General features: G+C 41.1%; 1 protein-coding gene across 4 annotated transcripts in view; it reads left to right on the top strand.

Moving 5' to 3' along the window:
• LOC129761976 (TOX high mobility group box family member 4-like) overlaps nt 1-25,504 on the top strand; it is a 255,471-nt gene that overhangs the window by 185,232 nt on the left and 44,735 nt on the right. For all 4 annotated transcript variants that reach the window (XM_055759862.1, XM_055759863.1, XM_055759860.1 and 1 more), the window contains one exon: nt 582-717. In XM_055759862.1, coding sequence (XP_055615837.1) covers nt 582-717 — 136 coding nt within the window. The remainder of the gene's footprint in view (nt 1-581; nt 718-25,504) is intronic.

Genomic DNA, 25,504 nt, shown 5'->3' on the forward strand with positions numbered 1-25,504 from the left:
ATAATATATTTTGAATGTACACTGGAGTCGCTTTTTACGCGGGGGATACGTGCCGCGTAAAAGAAAACCGCGTAAATTCCAAAATCCGCGTAAATTCCAAAATTCGCGTAAAATAAAACCGCCTAAATTCCAAAATCCGCGTAAAAATAAACCGGATGAATTTTAAAATCCGTATGAAAATCTGACAAACAGTGAATTATTAATTAAAAATGCAACTCATATTTTAACAATCGATTAACTGATTTTTTTGTATGCTGCAATCATGATATCTGTATTTCCTTTTTTTCTCAGCTACTAATCAGTGATACAATACAAATTTATTTCGTGAAAGTCACATCAATTAGCACATTGTATTTGTACCCGGTTGATATTTGCTGCGTAAAAAAACCGCGTAAATATCGAAATTCGCGTAAAAAAAACCGCGCAAATTCCGAAATCCGCGTCAATTCCAAAAACAGCGTAAAAAAGCCGCGTTAAATAAAACCGCGTAAAAAGCGACTTCAGTGTATACCGTAAACTATTATCACCAGTATTTTTTTACACCAGTCGAATTTTTATATTTCTTTTCTTTTTTTAAACAGACCCGTCTCAGCGTATGCGTTATTCTTTCGCGATACTCAAGCCGCCATCAAGGGTCAAACTCCGAATGCATCCTTCGGTGAAGTGTCCAAAATTGTAGCATCGATGTGGGACGTATTAGCGACGGATCACAAAAACGTAAGTACAACACGTCACCACGTAAATGATGAACTAAATTAACCAAAACGTAAAGTGTAAACGCTGCGCTGAAAACACACAAAAAAACGAGCTGTTTCGTCGTTTTGACAGGTTTATAGACAACATACAGCGATAGCATCAGTATATCTAATCGTTTACAGTGTCGATTCCAATTCCCGAATTACTGAATAGACCGAGGAAATGTTCAATTGTAGCTGGAAGTAGGGCTCGAAACCAATGGTACAAATCAGCGAATGCACACACATACGGAACGGGGAGTTAAATTCATTTCGAAGCAATCAATACACACGGAAACACAGGTTGATTTCACCAACCTAAATCCCATTTCTACAAATCGAAATTTTTATGAATCTGTATTCAAAAGGCAGCAGTTTTTCACATTATCTGTGTGAGCATGCTTTTTTTCCTGATGTTGTTTTGCTTTTGCGTCATTCCCGTTAGTTTTATCCAACTCATTTTTCCTCGTTTGTTATTGTTTTATGTTCAAAGACTTAATCCATGAATTATTCATTGATGACGTTTTTATTTTTTTGCGCTGCCAGTTAGGTTTTCTTTATGTTTGTGTTATTGGCCCGCGAACGACTGTGTTATTATTGTAATTCTGATTCTAATCGGATTTTTATCTTTAATTTTACACCTTTGTTTTACATATACTTATTGTGTTTTGAACGGAACCAGTTTTTTTCGGTTTTGCTTCGGTTTCATATTTGTCGATTCGTAAAAAATGCATCGTTGGCTCACTTCTCAGATTTTCTCCTTCCTATTTCGCACTGTTCAGTGTATTTCTCAATTCACTATTCGCGGGGATAGTATCAGAAACGAATAATGTGGCTTTCCCCCGTTCAAATGGTGTTGTTGCGATGTTTGTTTTGTTTATTTTTCTATCGTGCGCTTTAGTGCCTCTCCAGCGTTTCTGTTGCCATCGGGTGGAGGGAATGAATAATTCAGAGAAGTTTTCTGGAATGTAAATTGAAGCAACTGTGAAGAGTAAATGAAGAAAATATCTGCAAATCTTCGCTCGGGTGGAAACAGTTGTTGGAATTGTGTCACAAAGTGATGCTTGAAATAAGCAAAGCCGTTAAAATAATTGAACTGTTTATGTAGTTTCAGCTGTTCAAATTTCCAAGATTCAACTTTCGCTGCATTTAATTTACGTTCAATTATTTCGTTACAAGTTCTCCCTACCCAAGCAATATGGTATACAGTGCTTCTTGCGAGAATATATTTCTCGTAAAAAATGGTCCATTATAAATTGAATATAAATTGAAAATGAATTGAATTTTTCATTTTGATATATTACATTATTATATATGTTTATACACCGTCGATCCCCTCTTGCTCCAACGTCGCGTGTCCGTGCCGCAGTCAAATGGTGGTTGCTTTTCCCACACATCCCTAAGCTGCACATATACATACACATCCATAGTAGCAGCAGTGTCGTCGTCGGTGTGTGATATCGCAGTTTTCCCATCTATATTCGATGCTTCGTTCTTCATCTCGCTCAAGTTATTTTATTTTCGCCGATGAAATCTGTTCGAATGCTGTTGCTGCTACGGCATCATTCCTCGTCTAACTCAATTTGGATGAAGGATTTCAAAACAATTTGGCGCTGCTGTGTGCTGGTCTGGTTCATGTTTATCCATCGCGAACATATTTCACAGAAATTCTCTGCTTGGCTGTGATGTGACTCTATTTAGAAAGAATGAATACTCTAGGGGGGATCAATATTATTACGAATATTAGGTTGAGTTTAGACTTCATGTGTTCCGATGGAAAGCTTCAAATATATATTTCGATACGTATGAGCTTTGTTGCAGAATCATTTTTGAATATTGCATATAAGTTTATTTTTCACAAAAAAAAATTACTACGTTTCATAGTCAATTTACCTCTGTCGATGAAGTGTGGTTTCTTCGGATTTTGCAGAGAAAGTCACTTGCATATCTCAATTGCTTGAGCTTAAGCTTGGGTAAACTGTACAATTCGTAGTTGCTCTCCGTGATTGACCTGAACCAACCAAATTGCACAAAGAACACACAGAATGACGCTTGGGACTAGCAAATCATTCTCGTTGCGCAATTTTCGGTGATTCGAGCTTTAAATGGTCAATAACTACACCGGCCACGTCCTTACAGTCACCAGGGGGAAGGGGAGGAATGTTAGTATGATATTCGCCGCCCGAAGGCCAGAAGGGTCGCCTCTACAGCGTGGTTCCCTAGCGTTTATCATGGAAGGGATAGTTGTTAGTGGGAAAGGTTAAGAAAAATCAGGATTCACTGCGGTAAGTGATGTGAACTCTCCACTATTCGGCGAAATGAGATTTGAAGAAAATACACATTCTTGTCGGTCGTGCATTTCGTTATTCATCGTGCGTAGCACATAGATATTTTTCCTGATCTCAGAAAGTAATAAAAAAAACTTTTCAAAACTATCGATCTATATATTTTTATTCAATCGCGGAGGCCCAGGTTATTTTGGCAACCTGAGAAGGTCGCTAAGAAACCCTTTTAGTATTTCTCTAATCGACGATATTCTTAACCTGAGGAGGTCACCGAGGAAATTCTTTTAAACTCGCTAAAACTGACTATGTATTTCGGGTATTTCGATGTTCGTAACTTGTATTATCTTCCAAAATATTATTCATTCGCGACGACCGAGGTTATTTTTTAAACCTAAGAAGGTCTCCGATACAATCCTTCAACATTACTGAAATCGACGATACATTTTTCAACTCGACCACTCAAAGAAACTTAAGTCCAAAAATCTCATGTGTTACAACCCGCAGCAGAGAATGTCTCTAGGTATCCTGAGAAGGAAAACCTGTAAAATTAAGTGAAGCGGCTATATATTCTAGTATTCATCAGACGTAGTTTTGATCGAAATTCAATCGTCTCGGCGGATATTTAACTGTGAGAAACCAGAGAATATAACCGAGAGAACTCCTCTAAACACCAGAGGCGACGCGTGACCAGCTGAGCTTTTGCGATGACAGATTGTAACATTTTTATTTCTCAACATTTATCTATACAGTAAAACCAGTTTCTGTGCGGGTTTTTATGCGAATTTTTTTGGTGCGACTTTTTTTGTGCGGTATTTGAAAGAAAATAAAGTAATCGGTATTTTTTTTTTTCTATCTTTGATATTTGATTTGGACTGTGTCAGTTAATTCCCATTCTCATGCTTTGTTTTGTTTGTTTTAAGGTGTCAGTAGGAACTTAGGAGCAAAGAGTTGATTTTATGATCTGCGCAAGTGAGTAGGACGCTTATGAAAGTGAAAAAAGGAAATCGAATGTTGATCACGAATCGAATCATTAGGATTTGGGTTATTTTCTTAAGAATTTTTTTTTTGCGGTCCCTATCCACCACATAACAAAAAGTTTTTTTTTTCAAATTATTTAGCGAACACGATTTTTTGTGTGGTCCCTATCACCCGCACAAAAACAGTTTTGCCTGTATAACAAAAGAATCCTACGGACAACTATGAGCGCAAACTTATCAATGATTTCCACATAAAATAAAGACATCTGACTTATGCCATAAAGGTAATCTTTTTCCACAGTCATCATCATAATTCCGAATAACCTGATTCTGATCAGATCTCGACCGCAAATAATTTTTGATCGGTCGAAAACAAAAAAAGATCCTTCAACAGAAGCCTTTGTATTAGGTAATGTCAGTATCATTCTGGCCAACCGTTTCGGAGTAGGTTTGATGCAGGTTTTGTCCAACGATAATCGGAATAATGACTATAATTTAAAAAGAACCGTTAGCTTATTACAAAGCTTCGCTTCATCGAATTTCGAGTGGTATGAAATAAGCATTTTCAAATTCTCAGTACGTACTGCGACATCGAAGTCGGCAAATTTTTCGTGATTCAACAATGCGACGAATTTTTATTCATCTTCCTTAAACCGTTTCGTCATTTCGTCAATAATTTTGTCTATAATCGATTCATATAAACGACGACAATTAATGACGTTACTGTCATTCATAGTTTCGCCAGATACATCAATTACATCTTTGAGCGTACTATCGAAATGATGATCTGCTTTGAGCTTCTCTATAGAAACAAGGCAAGCCTTGACGATACGCACAAATTCTACTACGTCTAATTCCTTTTTTTGCAAAATTTGATAAAGATCATCCGTATGTGCAAAAATATTCGCAAAAAGTTTTAGCAAGAATACAGTGTTACACTCTAGCATGAATGCGTGAGGACCTCTGAATGTAGTAAAAGTTCCAGCATCAAAGACACTGTCGCCAAGGTAAATCTCACCCAAACATTCATTGATAGGTACATAACTCAAATCATCTATTTTTGCAAACATTTAGTATTTTGGTCTCCATAAATTGCTTCAAGGTCTCGCTGCGTTTTGACGACTGCGAGATAAACCTTGACGTTTTCTTGTTGTTTGTGCACGAGTGAAGCAATACGCAAGTTCAATACGTGTGCGCGACAGTGAATATATCCAGTGAATAACCGTTGTTTCACCAATGTTTGCACACCAGATTTATCTCTAGACATTACAGTAGCGCCATCATAGCTCTGGGCCATAATTTTGTCAGCATTAAAACCAAAGTACACGGCTATTTCATCTACATGTCAGGCCCATGCAGCGGAGGTTTTGAAACGTAAGCAGACATACGTGTACTATATGTGCCGGGTTCAAGTTGTCGAATGAACGAAATCGATAAAAACGCTTGAATTAAAGCCACACATCAACGAAAGAATACCACCACATCCACAGAAATAATGAATGAATTTGTTCGTTTATTTATTTCCATCACGCTCGCTCGGGGTGTTTGGTGCTGTGTACTCTCGCGGTCTCGTGCCCTCTCTCAAATTTTAATGACGTCAGGAATAGAAAGAGAAACAGAAAGGGAAACGATGACAACTACGAACAAACACTGAAGAATGGGGGTGTCACACCACTGGTTTTTTGCATCGGTTTTGTTCGGCAGAAATATTGAACCGAAAACGTCATTTTTGCGCAAGGCGGCGCATTAGTAGTAGTGATCGTTTCATACGTAGTTGACTGTATTTGCCCTGTGTTTGGATGACGGCGAATGAATGGTTTGAACCCGGTAGTCATTACTGCTTATTTCGTAGTGTTAAGGCTGTGTTGCGCGCGGAGTGGAGTGTATTCAAATGTAATTATCAGATTATATTCTTCTCGTTGGGTTTGAGTTCCACCAAAATGGAAAATATAATAAGGACATTCGGGATAACATGGAAATCACAAAAAAATTACTTTCGATAATTCCTCATCTATGTTAAAAATGTGAAATAATATTCATTTTTTTTCTGATATTGTCTACCTGTCCTATGAACAGTTTGAACAAGTGGACGAGACGCCTCTGCTAAACTCGATCATCCTCGCGGTATGTTCCGTTATTCATCACGCCTACCCTGTATCAAGCTTCAATCGCGACTACGAAGAGTTATTTTCGAGAAACCTGAGAAGGTCACTGAGAAAAACCTCCTAGAATCAATTATCCCGGCGATATATTCCGTTATTCACCACGCTCGTACGCTTTTTCGCCGGCTCGATCAGCTCCAGAGGAGCCTTCCCCGTCACCCCTTCAGTCCCTCGCAAAGACATTTACTGATGTCCCACAGAGAGCCACTCGCGGGAAACCTGAGAAGGCAACCGAGAGAACCCCCACAAATCCTATCGGACCGGCGATATATTCTGTTGAACTGTACTATATGATTTGTGATTTTAAACTTCAGATTTTAAATTTAATTGTTAATACTTATCTTTCTTTGTATAACACACCCTGTGCTTCTCTACTTCTCTCTCTCCCATATTCTCTCCGGAAAGCTGTCAGTCCTTTCTCCAGAAACACATTCTCTTTAACATATTACATCATGGATGAGTGCAAACTCGTAAACATATGAAAGAAAAAATGGAACAAAGAAACGGAAGTAAATCTCGTGCGACTGGCAATTGGCGAGTCTTCATTCTCAGTGATCATATCAATACGGCACAACTTCATATACAAGAAGATGGAAAACAAGAGCGCACATCGAACGCGACTAACTGAACCGAGCAAACACTGCTATCACACATATCGTGAGGTGCGAGAACACAAACACCACGAAAGCAAAGATGCTCCCACTGTGCTGGTTGCACAAACACACATAATTGCACACACATCACTAGTGCGAGAGAACCGTTTTCTGAGAAAAGAAAACCATGAATCCGAAGACAATTGACGATAAAATGCACAATCGAACAATCTCAAATTTCACGAAACTTGTAAACAACATCACGGTGGCAAAACTGTTATTCCTTCCACCATCCACACAACAAACATGGTTCGAATGTGGGGTGCAAAGTTTCACTTTGCATCACACACACACAAGCCGAAACGCAAACGCAACGTTGCAATGCACAGTAGACACAACTCCACGGAACAATTTAACTATTGTTTTGACTTCTTCAGCAATCCTTCGAGAAATATAAACGTATTTGCCTGCATTTAAACGCGTCGAGGTATGAAATATAAGTTTTTTGCAAAGCAAACACTTTTCCGTTGTTAAAAAACATTCACCGAAACTCGCAAAGACAGAGCGCAAACAAACACGTCTAGTTTGCTTCGTTGCTCCCACATTCGATTCGTCACTTGTATATCTTAATTGCCTTGAAAAAGTTCGTCTTCTAGAAGGTCAAAAAATCTTTTTTTACGCTTCGATCGATGCTTAATTTTATGACTGATTTTTAATAGGTATAAACCTTTAAGTTGGCAACACTTGTTGATATGTGTGTCATTTTGACAGTTATCGTTCGTTTTAAGTTTAGTTTGATTTACCATTTCATCGTAAGTAGACTTACATCTGAACAACGCCTGCGAACTGGCATGGTTCAGTTTGTGACACTTACCTCCCTTTATTATAAGCAAAACATCCTCATTTTGGAGTGAAAAGAATTTTCGTGCCCTCGTTGAAAGCTCATTCTCAAAGATGTAATTCGTGATTCATCGAATGATTGACATGTTCAATTATCATACAATATAATGGAACGACGATATATTTCAAGATTCATTACATCACGACCTTTTCAATTATTCACTTAATTCAATCCCCAAGGACGGATGATATCCATGGGAACCTGAGAATTCCTCCCAAATAAAATGGACCGATGATGTAATCCTTTGTCAACTATGCGATCTTGTTTTGAACCCAACCCTTCGCCCTTTTTCAATGGTTGACTGTTGCAAATAGACAGCATTATTAATGAGCATACCAGTTTATGTAAGCTTTTTCAGGGCTCTGACGAGATGAACTTCGGTGTGCACGACTGTGTCGTAGAGAGAGGCCTTCCAAAATGTTCGTTTAACATGCGTCTCGATGATGATCTAGCGCAGTTGGTTCCATTTTACTAATGTGGAGTAGCTCAAAACGCCTGCAAGGGACGAAGAACTTCCACTTCCATCATAAGAGGTAATCCTGGTCACGACGGCTCTTGGATTCCCGAAATCGAACACCCTCAGACCTAGGCTAACACATAAGTGCAGTAATGCAGCTGCTTTGAAACTCCAATTTCAAGAGATATGAAGTTCAGCACAGCCAAGACTTTCCCCTGAGGTACGGCTTTCGGTTTGCAGCAAGGGTTCTGAGAAGTTATTAGCTCGAAAAACGATTTCATCCTGTATCGTACACCTTTCAAATACTGATTGCTAGACCCAAACTAGATCGGCATCGAGACTGGCTGTTTGGCCAACAGACGATCTCGTTCCTTGAACCATTACTTTGGCCGACCGGAGTGCCATCACTAGTGCGGATATATTCCAGTGTATTTTTATTCTACTCAGGACGATTCTGACGGTTTAGTTTGTAACACGGCAAAAGTTCCACAGGGAACGTTAACGCCATTCAAAAAGAAGGAGTTTTCAGTTTCAGTTGTTATTTGTTATTTGTCAGTTGTCGGTTGTCATTCGTCGGTTGTCAGTTGTCAATTGTCAGTGAAGAAAAAAGAAGAAAAAGTTAATTTTGCAAAAATGCTCGGTTTTTTCGACGACGTTTTCTAAATATTGTGTGTTATTACTTGATTAAAAACCAAAAAAACGTGACCAGATTTGAAACCGATTGGACGTCAAATACGATAGTGAATCGGATTTTCATTGCAGATAAGGTTTTTCAGTGTCGGACAAAACATTAAGGGGGGACCCCTGTCTGGAAGGTCGAAAAATGATGAATCTTCGTGATTTTTTTTCGGATGTTAGGAATAAAGTGAAGTGTTCGGGTATTTTGGTTATTGTTGAAGGTATATTTGAAGATGTTTTTTCCATTTTTTGAGTGCACGAATAATGATTATTACGCTGTTTAGAGCTGGATGCGTAGATGTTGTCTGAAAAAGATACCTTACTGGTGGTATCGGTTCTGAAGAAACGGGGGGTCGTAGAACGAATTCCAATGAATATTTTGAATCCTTAGGACAATACCTAAAGTGTTACATAGAGGTTTTTTAAAATTCGAAAAATTTCCAAAATGGCGTCATTTTTCATAAAAAATCGCTGTTTAAAAATTCATAAAAAATCGAAAAAATGAAATATCAAAAAACGGCTATGTAACACTTTAGATAATTCATTTCTACATTTTTAGATGCCAATTTCAGCCAAATCGGTCGAGTAGATCCTGAGATATCGATACCACCAGTTGAAAAAACATGGTTTCGAGAAAAACGCGTTTAAAGTTTTTTTCAAGTTTTCGGTCAGCAATGCGTTGCAATAAATGAAGTAGATTATATTGAAATGAGTTTCTTTTTTTCTTTAAGTAGCTGAATACCTGTCCGTTACAAATTTATGAAAAAAAAACAAAATGGCGGATGCAAAATGGCGAATGAAAAATGGCGGATCAGAAACGGAAAACATATGTTTGAGGAATATTAATGTATTTGTAACACAAAATAATACACTTTTAGAAATGATCAACTTTTAGTTAGCTATTCCGGCTCCATACACTTCGCCTTCGGCCTCCAGGAAGCTGTCCGCAGCACTTTTTCTGGCCGCAGCAATCATTTGTCGAGCAATCTTACTGCTCTCGTATTTCTTCACTTCTGCCTTGGAAATTCTTTTTTTGTTCAGTTGCAAATATAACGCATGGCAGCTCGGTCCAATCAGCATTCCCATTAATTTCATCATTTTCAAAACAGAAATATAGCCATCGTTAAACAAACTAACTGCTGTATAACTAGCGAAGTCAACAGTGTGTTTGCCACTATGCTTGGATTTTGGAGCGATTGACCAAATAACTGAATTGAGGCTTTCATTATTGTTCTGCGTAAACCCCCCTTCGCATCGTTGCAATAAATTGTCTGCCGAAAGGTCCTCATAGACTGGTCGAATTGCGTCCTGCACATCTTTCGGCAAAGGTTCGTGGTGATCATAATCCTTCAATGTGTTCAATTCGTTTGCTTTCAGATATGAGCACCAGGCACTATCACATAAGTCATGTTGTGGATGCCTGTTGTTCGAAACTTTGTGAAGAAATGTCGCCCAAATCGCCTTCTTCATCTCCTCTTTACTGTCAGAATTGCGTCGAATTGCTAGACCGTAGTAAACTGTCAATTCATTGATTAGTTTATCGGTCAGCTTTCCTCTTCCTCCCAGGCCTTTGTTGTTCTTTTTAACACTTCGCAGTCGAGTTCCCATTCGCTTCTGTACATGTCCTATGCATTCCTTCTTTACAATGTTGACGCCTTTATACGGATTGCTGTCGACAATTCCCTTGTAAGTCTTGCTGTCACCATCACCAACGTAATTAGTATATCGAACGGAGTACTTTTCCTCGGAGCGCAGAAACATCTCCCGAATCGCGTCAACTTCCATTCTTCCAGCTGATCCCTCGTGGTTGTTGCTGCAGTGGTTCGCGTGATCTTCTAACCACGAATCGTATTCCGGGCTTCCCATCAATTTCTTCCAGGTCTCGCATTCTTTACAGTACGATGATTTTACATTTATATCAACCACTTTTCCACTGTTATACCCAATCAAGGACGACACTCCAAATAGTGAAGAATACCCACGTTTCTTCCAAGTGCCGTCTCCAGAAACCGTGATGTCTCTGCTTCCTCCACTCATTTTTGTTTCATCAGCGACTGCATTTTCCATAGAACTTTCACCGATAACTTCTGCTGCTTTGAAAATGTAGGAACTGATATTGTCGTACGTGCTCTCCGCGACTTGCTTTGGGAGATCCATTAGTCCACAAAACTTTTCCAGCGCAGCATAGCCAAGTCCCAGTAACTTAAATACGAAGGTGATTCGGCGGTTGATTTCATATGCTTTTCCACGGATTAAAGGACTCGAAAAAACATATGTTGGTTTACAAGACGGACAGTTGATCACCAGTTTAAATCCAAGTCCGCGGCAACTTTCCTCGGAAAATGTTACATTTCCATCACATTTTTTACATTTCGTAACTTTCGAAACGACAGAAAAAACTGTCAAAAAATTGATTATGCGATACCCGAAAGAATCATTCACAGCAATGTCAGACAACTTTGGTGCTTTTAGCTTCTTCGCCGATCGACTTGTATTCTCGATTCTTCCTCCATATCTGTTTATTGGATAATTTTTTCGCTTTAAGGATACACGGTGTGGTCTCGCAATTCTTGAGCCTTTCGTATCGCGATACACACTTTTCGGACTCATGTTTAGGCAAAATTTGTAAAACTGTCTATTTTTATACCTGTCAAACACAAGCGAGTGAACAACTGAACAACAACAAACAGCATAACCAACACCAATTTAGAAAGCTCCCTACACAAATACAAATACAATTCCAACAAAATAAATATATGTATGTACAGAAAAAACTAAAATTACCATCTTTCACTAATCGGCAAAACAGCTGATACTTCACCCTTCTACATCCTCCATTATTTATAACTGTGTATGTGTGTTTCTGTATGTGTATGTGTATGTGTATAAGTCTGCATGTGTATGTTTTTTTTTTTTTTTTTTTTTTGGTGAAGAAGGTGGAGATCTTCATAGACACCCAGTCGCCATGTTGACTGGGTAGTGTGAGATTCTTACTCACTAAAACCACCTCCTATGCGCCTTGCCTTTCCCCCCCCGGAACCACCGTTTGGTATTACTTCGGGAGGAGGCTGTGCTCATGCACTCATCTCTATGAATTGCTACTTCTTTGTTCTTCTCTCCATCTTCGTTGGAGCATCGTGAGTATTTTGGTAATAGCAGAATTAACCGCATTCCACGTGCTCTCTTTTTCGCACATTCGTTGAACAACGTTTCCAGCGTTCACATCTGGGCTGATCTCCCGGTACATTTGTTCTCTTTCTTGGACAAAGCGAGGACAGTAGAGAACCACGTGCTCCGGCGTTTCCTCTATTCCATCACACTCAGGGCAAAACGGTGAACTTGCATGGCCGAATCTGTGCAAGTACCGTCTAAAGCAACCATGTCCGGATAAGAATTGCGTCAAGTGGAAATTGACTTCACCGTGCTTTCTTTGTACCCAATTGATTATATTTGGGATCAGTCTGTGGGTCCATCTACCGTTAGGGGTGCTGTTCCACTCCTGCTGCCACTTCCTCATGGAGTCGGCTCTTGCTGTTACTCGAGCTTCTCTATTGCTCTGTGTGCTTGTCGTTCTCAGATTGTAGCACACACTATCTTCGCTCAGAGTGATTTCGATAGGAACCAATCCGGCTATGACACATACCGCCTCGCAGATATCGTTTTATAGGCACTGGCTACTCTCATCGCCGTCATCCGGTAAGTTCTGTTCAACAGTCTACGGTTTTGTTGTAATTTAAGCGCTGCTGTCCAAGCCGGACCACCGTATCGCAATATCGAAGTGGCTACACTGGCCAGAAGGCGCCTCTTACTACTGCTTGGCCCTGCATTATTGGGCATTATCCTAGCAAACGCCGTGGAAACTTTAGCCGCTTTTTCACACGCGTATTTCACGTGGCTCTTAAAATTGAGTCGGTCGTCTATTATAACACCCAGGTATTTAAGTTCGCGTTTGGAGACGATAGTATGCGCCCCAACTGTTATTTCTGCCTGCTGTACTGCTCTGTGGTTGCTGATTATCACCATTTCTGTTTTGTGGTGTGCGATCCTCAGTTTAGCATCGTTCATCCAATCTTCAACAGTTTGTATTGCCTCAGTAGCCAACATTTCTACTTCCTCTCGGGACTTGCCTGTTACCGTCAAGGATATATCGTCGGCGAAGCCGGTAATCACTACACCCTGCGGAAGCTTCAACCTCAGCACTTCATCGTACATTCCATTCCATAGTGTTGGACCCAAGATGGAACCCTGTGGGACACCCGCTGTTATGTTAAATGACTCCTGTCCCATGTCTGTGTCATAAATCAAAACTCGGTTCTCGAAATAGCTTTTCAGGATCTTACAAACATAGTTTGGTACCGTCAGTCTGTGCAACGCTTCGGCGATAGCTTCCCAGCTGGCACTGTTGAACGCATTTTTTACGTCGACCGTAATTACTGCGCAAAATCGATTTCCATGTTTTTTCTGCTTCAACACTTTTTCAGCTGCTTCGACAACTGACCAGATGGCATCCACCGTAGATTTATTTTTCCGAAATCCGAACTGCATCCTCGAGAGTCCGTGTTCACTTTCTGTGCATCTCGACAGCCTGTTGAGGATGATCTTCTCTAACAGTTTCCCAAGGGTATCAAGGAGGCAAATCGGTCTATACGAGGATGGATCCCCTGGTGGCTTCCCTGGTTTTGGCAGTAGCACCAGTCTCTGCTTCTTCCACATGTCTGGAAAGTACCCCTCATCCAGGCACTTTTGCAGCGTTGCCCTGAAAATGTCAGAGTTCGCTTGTATTGCGGCTTTAACCGCCACATTTGGGATTCCGTCGGGGCCAGGTGTTTTGTTGACTTTTAATTTTCTTGCTGCCGTAATCAGCTCCTCTGTTGACACTCTCTCGACGCTTTCTTCATCATCGCCATATGGCGTTGCTGGCCAGGTAATCGGATCATGCTTCGGGAAGAGCTCTTCTACGATTTTCTTCAGCTTATCCGGACAGCTTTCACGGGGCATCGATGGGCCTCTGATTTTGGCCATCACTACCCTATATGCTGTGCCCCAAGGGTTCGCATCGGCATCGCGACATAACTCTTTGAAGCAGTTTCTCTTGCTGGATCTGATTTCGTGCTTAAGGGCGGCTTTTGCCGTTTTGAATAATTCTCTACGCTCTATTCTTTCGCTAGTAGTTCTAGCCCTCTGCATTCTCCTTCTCGCTCGGAGACAGTCCGAGCGAAGGGAGTTAATCACCTCGTTCCACCAATAAACTGGGCAGCGTTCGTTTTTCGGTGTTCTTTTTCTCGGCATGGCGACGTCACATGCTCTCACCATTATACTTGTCAATTCACTGGCGCTCGTGTTATTGACTGATCGTTCCTCTCGGAGTGCTTCCAGGAAGAGATTTTTGTCGAATTCCTTCGACTTCCATCTTCGACCCTCTGTTCTCATTATTCGTCTTTTTACTAAGTTCTGGCTGCCGACGGTATAGCGAATTGCTTGGTGGTCGCTGTGAGTATAATCATCACACACTCTCCAATTAATGTTTGATGCCAGTGTCGGACTGCAAAATGTGACATCAATAATTGATTCTCGACCATCTCTATGGAAGGTGCTGGTACAACCTTCATTGGCCAGTCTCACATTCAGCTTTGCCAGAGCTTCCAGCAGACTAAAGCCCCTCGTGTTGGTAAATCTGCTACCCCATTCCACTGCCCAGGCATTGAAGTCTCCGCCGATGACTATAGGGCTCCTTCCTACGAGATCTTCGGTTAGATTGTGGAGCATCTGATCAAACTGCTCTATCGTCCATCTCGGGGGGGCATAGCAGCTACATACGAAGATTCCATTTATTTTGGCTATCACGAACCCTTCATATGCGTTGGATACCACTTCCTGGATGGGGTATCTTCCCGTTGTCTTCACTGCAGCTATTCTAGCTTTGTCGGTCACCCAGTTTCCGTTATCTGGAGGTACTTGATACGGCTCTGCTATGATCGCTACATCGCATTTGGTTTCTGATGCGGCTTGCCATAGCAATTGTTGCGCCGTGTCGCAGTGATTCAGGTTTATCTGGGTTACCTCCATTTGGTTATTGCTGCCATCGCCCTTTTAAAGACCGGGCATCTCGGTCCCCCTGTAGCGTGGTCCTTCTCTTCCTCAGTCGTGCAGAGCAAGCACCTTGGGGGCTTCGTACAATTCTTTGCCAAATGCCCCTTGTCGCCGCATCTTATACAGAGCTCCGATCTGTCAGGTCCTTTACAGTACTTTGCTTGGTGGCCAAAGTCCATGCATTTGAAACACCTAGATACTTGCTGGATAGCTCTCAGGGAGCACACCGTCCATCCGACTTTCATCTTACCAGCCTCCAACAGCTTGCTGGCTGCGGTTCTTGGCAGTCTTAAGGTTGCTATTTGGGTATTTCCAAATGCTTTCCTCAACCTGATTGATATGGGGACTTCTCCCAGCTTAAACTGTTCATTCAGGGCTTCTTTCAATTCGGTATCTGTAGTGATCTCATCCAGGTTTCTACATTCTACCACTGTTTCTTGGGACAGAGCTTTCACTTTCGCTGTTTCGCCCAACGATTTCTCGACAAGCTCTTTATAAGTTGAGCTTTTAATCGTTGGGTCCTTCTTTAATTCGAACAGCAATTGTCCATTTTGAGTTCGCCTTACTTTGGCCACGTTTTCTCCGAGATTTTTCAGGGACGGATCCTCTTTTACTTTCCGCAAGATCTCAGCATATGTTGCAGCGCCCGCTGTAGCCACAATCAGAGCGTCCGGCTTTGGCCTCTCCAGCCTAGGCTTTAATTTTTCTTTCTTCTTCTCTTCTTTTTTCTTTCTTTCGATCTTTTTCCACTCATTTATCTCTTCGTTGTTCTGTTTGCTTTCACCATTAGCCACTTCGCTACCATCTTTCTGTTTCTTTGCTGCCCTTTTCTCTTCAGGAGTTAGTCTTTTCCTTTTCGCGGTTAACGGGGTACTGTCACTCATTGGTGTCGAGATCGCTTCTATCGGCTTACTCTGCACATTCTCTTTCAGTGCGTTCTCCGCCTTTTCAGCTTTTGCTCTCCAGAATTGTTGCTCGCGTTCGGCTGCTGCAAGCGCCGATTTGATTTTAATCGTCAAGGTCCTTATGACGGCGTGAACGTTACTGCGAGGCTTAATGTACTCGTAGAGTTCATCAGATGCCCTTTTGGCCTCACCCAGCTTAGTTTTCTCGTGTTGCAGGTTTGGCTGCTCTCCGATGTATTTATCGCTTGTGGATTTTGGTGCTGGTGGTTGGCTCAGCGGCGGAGATCTCATCACCTGTCCCCTTCTGGCAAAGATGCCTACCTCTTCGATTTCGCTCTCGATTTCTGTTGAATTTGTTTGGAAACTCATTTTTGTTGTTGGGTCCCAACTCCGGGCCGCTATCTCCGCTCGTTGCACATAGTCGCTATCAGTGATCCCATGGTTATCTATGCAAGCAGTGAGGCCATGCAGGGGGTTGACACGGTCCTTCATGGGGACCGTGTTCAGAGCCAGATCAGCGCAAGTCAGGAATGTGACATCTGACGCCTAGTACCTAGTGCCTAAGCCTAGACGAGCATCGAACGTACCCGAAGACTTGCCAAGTTATTACCGGGACGGAGGCAACCGCGCTATTAGCCCACACGCCGTTTCAGGAAGGTGTCACCCTTCCTTACTCAGGGAACAGGATAGCACGATTGTCAGCCTTTAGCGTCGAAAGTAGTTCTCATCCTTAACATGTCCGTTTTCCGTGTCGTACCAGTATGTCATAATCAGGATCTTACTGGCGTCAACCCTGATGTGCTCGGCACTCCCTACGTTGCTCCTGTACACGGTATTTCCCCCGTGCAATCTCCATAGGCTTTACCGCGCCCTTACTCGCGTTGTCACCCGATTAGTCGCCTTCTACGACAGGGACAGGGACCAAGACCCGAAGTGCTATTCTAGGCCGGCAGCTCCACGGCCCAGCATGTGTATGTGTATGTGTGTATTTGTATGTGTGTGTATGTTTGTGTATGTGTGCGTATGTATGTATGTGTTCGAAAGAGTATGAGAGCAACCAAAAAGCTAGCAAAACGGCTACTGCTACTTTTCTTGAGGTCACCTCATACTTTTGGCTGTAATTTTCCAACGAAATCAAATATCGAAAAATCCTTTTAGGACAACATTTCTGAGGGCATAAGCTTCCCAAAAATGCAAAAAAAGAAAATTCGATTTTTTCGATTTTCCAGACCGGGGTCCCCCCTTAAGGCCACAAGCTAAAAAAGAAAGACAAAACTTTGAGAAAATATAATCCAATCCATTTATAATAACTTATTAGCATTGTTCCAAGAAATTTATAACAATAGTCATCCATTAAATAATGCGTGTTAAGCTTACTTAACAACTAAAATGACGCGACAAAAATTAAGACCGGTTTTCAAATACGTGGTAAAAAAATATAAAAACAAGAAATTCATACCGTGAAAAGTTTCTAGGGTTAGTACTTGGTCGTGTAACCCTTGTTTCGCATCACGTCACGTACCCACGTACCCGTCACGTTGACGGTCTTGGCGGTGTGCTCCGAATCGTTATCATGAACTGCCATTTCAGGGGCATCTTCCACTCGGCGTGTAGCAGTAGACATCCCTTAGGATTTGGGTATTCAGTACAGAGGGCCAACTCCGTACCAGGAGAAGCACCCCCACACCATAATGTTCCCTCCTCCATGCTTGAATGTCTTCGAGGTATACTGTGGCATGTAAGCGCAGCCAATTGGACGATGAACTCAAGTTTTTCCGTCCGAGTCGATGAGGTTTACCTTCGTCTCATCGGACCACAGTATATTTCGCCATTGCTTTTCCTTCTACGAACCGATCTAATCGAAGTGATCTTTCGCGAACTTCAGCCCCGCCTTCAGATGCTTCGGCGTCAGCATCGGGGGCTTCTACCGGTTAGTCCTTGCTCCACCAGCCGCTATTGAACTGTACGAGAACTCACTGACAAGTTCAGTTCGTCCAGGATCTTTTTCGAGGCCTTGAAAGGATCTTTCTTGGGGGCTCGCTTTATGGCAGAGTCATCCCAGGAAGGAGAGACAGGAAATTAATCTCCCGATCGCCGGAAAAGTACAACGTTCAACACAAGCTCCCTACATGATTGATTCTTTCTCTAGTAACCAATTATTCTGCTCTGGTTGAATTCGTCGTTCTTCATTCGACGTTTCCTTCCGAAAAATTCCGCCCTGAAATCAACTTACGGACCCATCGACATGATATTAAAAACCGAACCACTCTTCGACCTCTTCCAATTCAATTCATTTCGATACCGATTATCCGCGCGTAGACTCCGTCTCCATCTTTGACTGAATCGCTGTGGTAAACATTTCCAACGCAACGTTTCTCGAAATTCAGAGGGCCGCAACGTAGTTCGTCTACCTGTCGGAAACGGCATTCTCTCTGCAGTTCGCCGTTTTTGTATTCTGAAATTTCGAGGAATGGTAATCTCAGGAAATAATACCGCGACTTCCTGTAAGTCAACCGTTGCCTATTTGACAAGAGTCTCTCGTGAGCAGCACTCAAATGCAGACGTGTTTGTCGATAGCTCCGTGTTCATTTTTATTTCGTTCGGAATGTCGGTTATGTGATGAAAAATGTGTTATTTCTCTTAATATTAAAATGGTTTTATGGCAAGATTTTGGCGAAAATGCCGTTCAACATTACTATTAACATCACAAACGTTTGAAAATGTTAAGACGTGTGGCTTCGTTTTATTTTCGGCGTCAGTGATCGGTTGGCTTGAGCTTCGCAAATGTTTTTCGGTCGGTTGAAATGGTGTACAGTATCCGCAATGTTCATTAAGAAGAAATAGTTATCGATTTGCTCGGACTCAAGTCGCCTTTGAATTACACCATATCTAGTGATAAAAATAGTTGCAAAAAGAAATATGGCTATTTTGGCGAATTTTCGAGTGACATTATATCATCGAAACACTCTCCACTGTGAGAGAAGAGAGTTGGCTTAGTGAGAATGGTGCTCCAGAGTTGCCTGCTAATGTGTTTTCGTTCAGTGAAAGTGCGCAAAAAAGAGAAACATTGCAAAAAGCTGTAATGGATGCCGTTTTTCTCCCCATAACATGTTTTTTTCTCGCGCAAAAATTCGCTTGCGACGCATAGAACATATTCTCCCCATGCTCATTATATATATATGAGGTTGAGAGATTGCTTTGCTTTGTCTCATTTCATTTAATGTTTCATGTGTTTATGTTATAATGCTATAATTTAGAAGAAGTAGAGAGTTTGGAGGTGGATTTATTCTCTTCGCTTAGAGGTTTGCACTATATTCAATCTGCATAAAACCGTTCTCTGAGCGACTCTATGTGCTTATGTACCATGCAAGGCATGAAATATTCAGAAAAGTTCAATGATTGTTAACATGAGTGTGATTATGAGTTCATATTTTTAGTTTTCTATCATATGATATTTTTTCTGGATTGTTTTTTTTTTTGTTTATTCCGGTGCTTAAGATTCGCGAAAAAGTGCTACTTTGAAACCTATCTGAAATAGTTGTCTTGAAATATCTATAACCTATAAATTGTGCGTTCGTGAAGAGTATTATCTCTGATAAAATGAATTTGAATGTGAAATGTTAACCAATCATAAAGTTTCAATTATTAACCTGTTTCGAGTTATTTATTGTTTCGGGACACATGCATATGTGTTTGTATGTGTTGATACATGATGTGTAAATTCCTGAGTGAGTGTTAAGCAGCATCGAAGAGAGTGTCCGTTACACAGGATTCCAACGGAGTGATGCCGGGCACCATTCCTTTGTTTTTTTTAATTCATTGTCAGTCATTGTCATTATTTTTTTTTTCTTTAAATCTGTAGTCCCTGAATTTTTCATTCTTTAATTCTTTAGTTCCTTCTCGCCGTCGTGATTGAGTATACTCGATTATTAACGTTATTAATTATTAAAATACGCGCAATAAATAACGATATATATTTATGATCTAATTGGTTTTACAGGAGTTTTATCGGTTATCTTATCAGGTTTCCCAAAGTTAACTCTACCCCGTTGGGATTGAATTTGATAAAAGTACATGCGATAAATGAAATGTTTTTAGAATCACATCACTTACCGCAGTGAATCCTGATTTTTCCTAACCATTCCCACTAACAACTATCTCTTCCATGATAAACGCTAGGGAATCACGCTAGAGAGGCGACCCTTCTGGCCTTCGGGCGGCGAATATCATACTAACATTCCTTCCCTTCCCCTGGTGACTGTAGGGACGTGGCCGGCGTCGTTATTGACCATTTAAAGCTCGAATCACCGAAAATTTCACAACGAGAATGATTTGCTAGTCCCAAGCGTCATTATGTGTGTTCTTTGTGCAATTTGGTTGGTTCAAGTCAATCACGGAGAGCAACTACGAATTGTACAGTCTACCCAAGCTCAAGCTCAACCGTTGCCTAGTTGACAACGCGGTGCTGATGTGCAAGAAGTTTTTCGCACTCAATTGACCTCCGGGTGGATTGGCTGGATTGGCTGGATTGGATGGATTGGATGGATTGGGTGGATTGGATGGATTGGATGGATTTGGATGGATTCGGATGGATTTGGATGGATTTGGAAGGATTTGGATGGATTTGGATGGATTTGGATGGATTTGGATGGATTTGGATGTATTAGGATGGATTTGGATGGATTTGGATGGATGTATTGGATCGATTGAATGGATTGGAGGATTGATTGAAAGATGAATTATATTGGATGGATTGGAGGAGGGATTAGATTAGATGTTTTGGATGGATTGAATGATGGCATCGAAGGGATTGGGGGGTAGATCGGAGATTGAAGGATGGATTGGATGGATTGGATGTCTGGTAGTTATCAGAGATCCAAAGACTCTCCCTGAGAACTAGTTGATCGGCCAAATAGTAAAATTACACCTCGGAGCAAACGGTGTCACTCGAGTTGTCACTTTTCAGACACCCTGCGACAGGAAATTTTATTTGGGTCGTATCGACGCCAAGACAACCCGTAGCATTTTCTGAAGAACCTACGACGAAAACTAAATTATAAATCCATGAACATGTGTCCTTTTCCAAAAACATCAAGCGATAGTCATAACAACAACCAGCCATCATTGCTGTAGAGGCTAATATGTTTAATGAACGAATACAGAGCCTTCTTTGAGAAGTGACCCGCAGCGGTGAAATTCACTCAAAACACCAAGACGGAGACAAAGAAGATCTGATCACGATTCAATGGTCCCTTAAAGTTGTTGATGGTCGGCTGCTATGTAATATATATCTTGATTTTAGTTTTATTGTTTCGTTTTTTAAAAATTTTTATCTGAAATTCGAAACAATAAACCTAAAATCATGATATTTATTACATTACTTTCGACAATATAACTATAAGAGCCCATTGAATCGTGATCAAACCTTTTTTCTCCGTCTGGGTGTTTTGATTGAATTTCATTTGAATCAACGTAAGATAGTATTCATGTTAAGCATCGAAAAATGAGTACTTCTAACATTACGAATCTGTTTTTTTTTCTAAAAGCTATGAATAGTTGGACCGTCGAATGGCGTTCGATTCAAACACATTGAGTGTGTCAATATGAATCCGTCCTTTTTGGTGAAAATGCATTGGCTTGTTTAGAAAAAATGAAGGTGGAGGCGATCTGGCGTAGTGGTAACATCCATACCTCTCACGCAGAGATCACGAGTTCAATTCTCACTCCCGACATTCTTCCAAAAATGGAAGTAAAAGTGACGAACCAGCCGAAATGTGTTGAAAGTCACTATAATAGAGAAAAAAAAAATTAAGGAATCTGAAACTAGGTTTTTGGTGTTTTGGTTTTCCCCGAAAAAAAATCAAAAGTAAAATATTCAGTATATGGAACGGGACACCCTGAATATTATTACGCTAAGTTTTACCGGTATGTAACAAGACATTGTTTCGATCCATGAAAAGCTCTCCACTTGTAACTGCGTACAATTGTAGAAGATTACGGAAAACCATCAAAAGGCTTTCCATACATATTATATCTTGTATTTATGTATCGTGTATGTCCTATTACAGATACACTGTATGTAACAATGTGATAATCTACGCGTAAAACAATGTTACGATAGAGATTTATTTCCGTCCCCAGATTTGTTTATAATTGCGAATTAGTGCTATTCGGACTCTTGCGCGTGGAATATCTGGACGCGCGGTATTGTTCGAATTTACCCAGCAGCTGCGAGATATTCCACATCGATATTGCGACGGTGCCTTAATATCCTACCAACAGACACAGAGATAGACGACAAGAGATATGATAAACTCGCGGTAAGGGATATAGAGATACATTCACTCTTGTAGCCCAATTTACTGTGTGTATACACGCTTCCACTTCCGCTAGCCATGGTAACGCGAACGCAAACCCCCTTATCTTATGTGGCGTATTTCACGTTTACACTAAACTCTCGCGATTGTGTAAGGAGGCGAAGGGCGATATGCATCTTCGATTGAGCTTTATCTGTAGGAGAATAAATTCACTTTGTTCCAAATCTGAAGCTTATTGAAAATCCTCTTTAGCGCGTTATTTTGTGTACAGAACTCTGGAAGTAAGTATATCTCTACTAATGCATACCATCCTTGCAAACTAGCATATAACGATAACGACAATGGTAAACCGGAACCGCACAACTATACAGCAAGGAATTCCATAGCGGAAATTATAACATATTGATTTAGCTTTGAAATTTTAATAGACTATCTCTATCTTTCTCTGTTTGTTCGACCCTATAGTTTACATTTGGTCATTCAATGCTGATTTGAGGTATTTTTGAATAAACATGAATGTACAGCGCTAATGGTCGACATCATAAATTCCAGTATCGCTGAAAAATGAAAACAACATAGATAAGCCCATCAAAATAATCCAATCTACATGAAGCAGTAATAAAACATGTTTTATTCAAGCAATACTCTCGCATTAATAGAAGACTGAATTTTTAATCCTGCGGATCGTCGTGCTGTGTGCAATATCCTTTAACTCCTTACTGTTCATGTTTACATCCCCCGATTGAACATTAGCAACACAGTTCATGTTATTTTGGTTTTCGCGGTACATAGCGCAAAAAATATCAAATCTCTACATGCTATCGTCGTGTAGTATTACCTAAAGGCACACAGCAGCAGCAGCTATACTTAAAAATAGATCGTGTGCCTTTTATCAACATTAGTAAGAATGAAGCAATCAATTCTCGATATGATTGCGATGTCAGTTGAACGGAATATCTAATGGAGAAAACGAACAAACACAAATAAACGAACGAACGAACGAAACCTGGGGCAACGATCTGAAGGACAGGGATGGAACGAGCGACGATGATGATTAATCATTCTGAGCGGAACATGTTTTAAAATAGCTACTATCGATTCAGCATAACGTACAAAAGTTGGATCTTTTACACCGGGCTAAAGTATTTGTTTGTTAAAATGTAATTTCTATTTTAACGCAGATTAGTATATTTCAAAGGAAATCAATATGTACAAAATGTTTTGAAAACAAATTTTTATTTATGCTTCATAAAATAAAGGATCTTTCCTTTATTTTATGGGAACTGTTTCCTTCTGTTTTACATCCAAACTTGTTTTTATCGTAGGTTGTGGGTCTCTACGTGCCCTCAAAGTTCATCTGCCTAAAAAATGTTTCAGGGATTGACATATTTTTTCAGAAGTCTTTTTCATCAATTCTTGATCAAACCGTATCCAATGGCTACGCGGGAATTTTCTTCCCAATCCTGGTTTTGAACACGGCGACAAAGCGATGAAGCGCGATTTGTTATATTGTTTCTTCACTTGAAAATTATCTCAACGAATAATGGAATTGACGCTGATTTGTTTTTTAACTGCTACCTCTTAACTACTTTTTACGTAGATTATCATGACAGAGGTGCATTGACGTATCCGCCCCACCGCAATCAACTGACTTTTGTCAAATGTGCAATGAGGTTATCCACAAGTAAAGCAGCTCCTCCAGTTTATGACTCATGCACCTCCATCACTGTCCGTTTTCCGTATGTACTCCACCATAAAATAGTCCGCAGCACCTCCCGTTCTTTGTAAGCGGCGTTGGAAAGCGTGGTATTACACGATAGTTTTTGAATTACAGCTTGTCGCCCTTCTTGCAAATGGGGCAGATCAACCACTCCATTCACTCTTTTGGTAGTTTGTCCTCCTGACAGACCTTGTAAATAACCCATATTTGTAGAGCTCGCCCGGCAGCCCATCCTTGCCTTCTACAGCCTTCAAATCTCGCGCTATATCTTGTGGAGGTCGGGGTTGGCACCTGATCGTTTGTTGTCGGTTGTGGTCGTGTACTTGCTGCATCACCATTGAGGTACATCGAAGTACACGCTTTGATTCACTTCTTCACCGGTTGTGTGATCCGTTCGTAATCTAGAAACCACCTTTTAAGATTTCAGCGTTGACTCTGCGAGAAAATATTCACGCGTGTTGCCTTGTACTGTTGCACATCATTCACTAGCCCACTTGTTTATGAGATTTCGGTAGTCCACGTTCATAGGTCGTCTACCTGAACCATTTTGGTATACGAATCCACCAGTCAAACCAGCGAGGTGGGTAGCCTTTCCATTCCCTAAGATACCGGAGCGGCCCGGAATTCACATGTAGTTCACATTCATTCTACCTCACCCTCCCGGAGTCCAGTGTGGCGACAACGCTAGCTGAATCAGTTAACATGGCAATCGAAAATTAAAAATCGAGAGAATTCGCCGAGGAAAACGGAGTACCCCATGGCTCCGAATTAACCATAAACATAAACTTTTTCAATTTAACCGTTGAGCCCCGTGTCGGTACCTAGGTACTACCGTTGAGCTTTTCGTTAGAACAACGTTGATCACTGGGACTGACAGTTATAAAATCAATTAAATATATTAAATAAACATATAAGTTGGACCAATTCTTATGTGAAAACCTGAATTGATACAGTCAGAGGATTTGAAATTGAAAGACTAGAATATTATCATTAAAATGAATCATCTTCGAGTGGAGCCGATCTGGCGTGGAGGTAACATCCATACTTCTCACGCTCAAGATCACGAGTTCAATTCTCACTCCCGACATTCTTCCAAAATGGAAGGTAAAAGTGACGAACCAGCCAGAAGCGTGGAAAGTCACTATAATACAGAAAAAAAAACCATCTTCGAGAATACTCTCTGATCAGATTCTGCTGACAACGTTGAGGGGCCGTTCACCTACTTGCCGCTGGAGTCGGTAGAGGCAAATGCCCTAACGACCCAATCACTTCATGCATGGGAAGGTTCGGGCGCAGACGTCTGGCTAGCTGGCCGGGTGAACGAAGCGGAAGTACATAGAGATGCGTGCAAGCGGTCCCTGCGATTGGAAGATAAAATTTGGAAGCGACTCGAGGTGGTTCGAAGATCAAAAGGATCTGCGAGTTGATGATTTTGTGTTTAACACGGATGGGAAGAACCGGAAGAATTGGACAAGAGTAAGATTGGTGGAGGTATTTGCAGGCAAAGACGGAAGAACCCGGCAGGCAAACGTGCGGAAGGATGCTGGAGTGTACAGAAGAGCAAACTTGGCGGTATTGGAATGCAAGGACGGTTACTCCGCCAATCCGATGGACCGATAGCGGAGTTACGAGCTGAGAAACCGTCAACACCACTGGACTGAATAATCGAATTTTCAGTAGCGGGA

The sequence above is a fragment of the Toxorhynchites rutilus genome, chromosome 1, assembly GCF_029784135.1.
Source record: "Toxorhynchites rutilus septentrionalis strain SRP chromosome 1, ASM2978413v1, whole genome shotgun sequence".
NCBI classification, from domain to species: domain Eukaryota; kingdom Metazoa; phylum Arthropoda; class Insecta; order Diptera; family Culicidae; genus Toxorhynchites; species Toxorhynchites rutilus.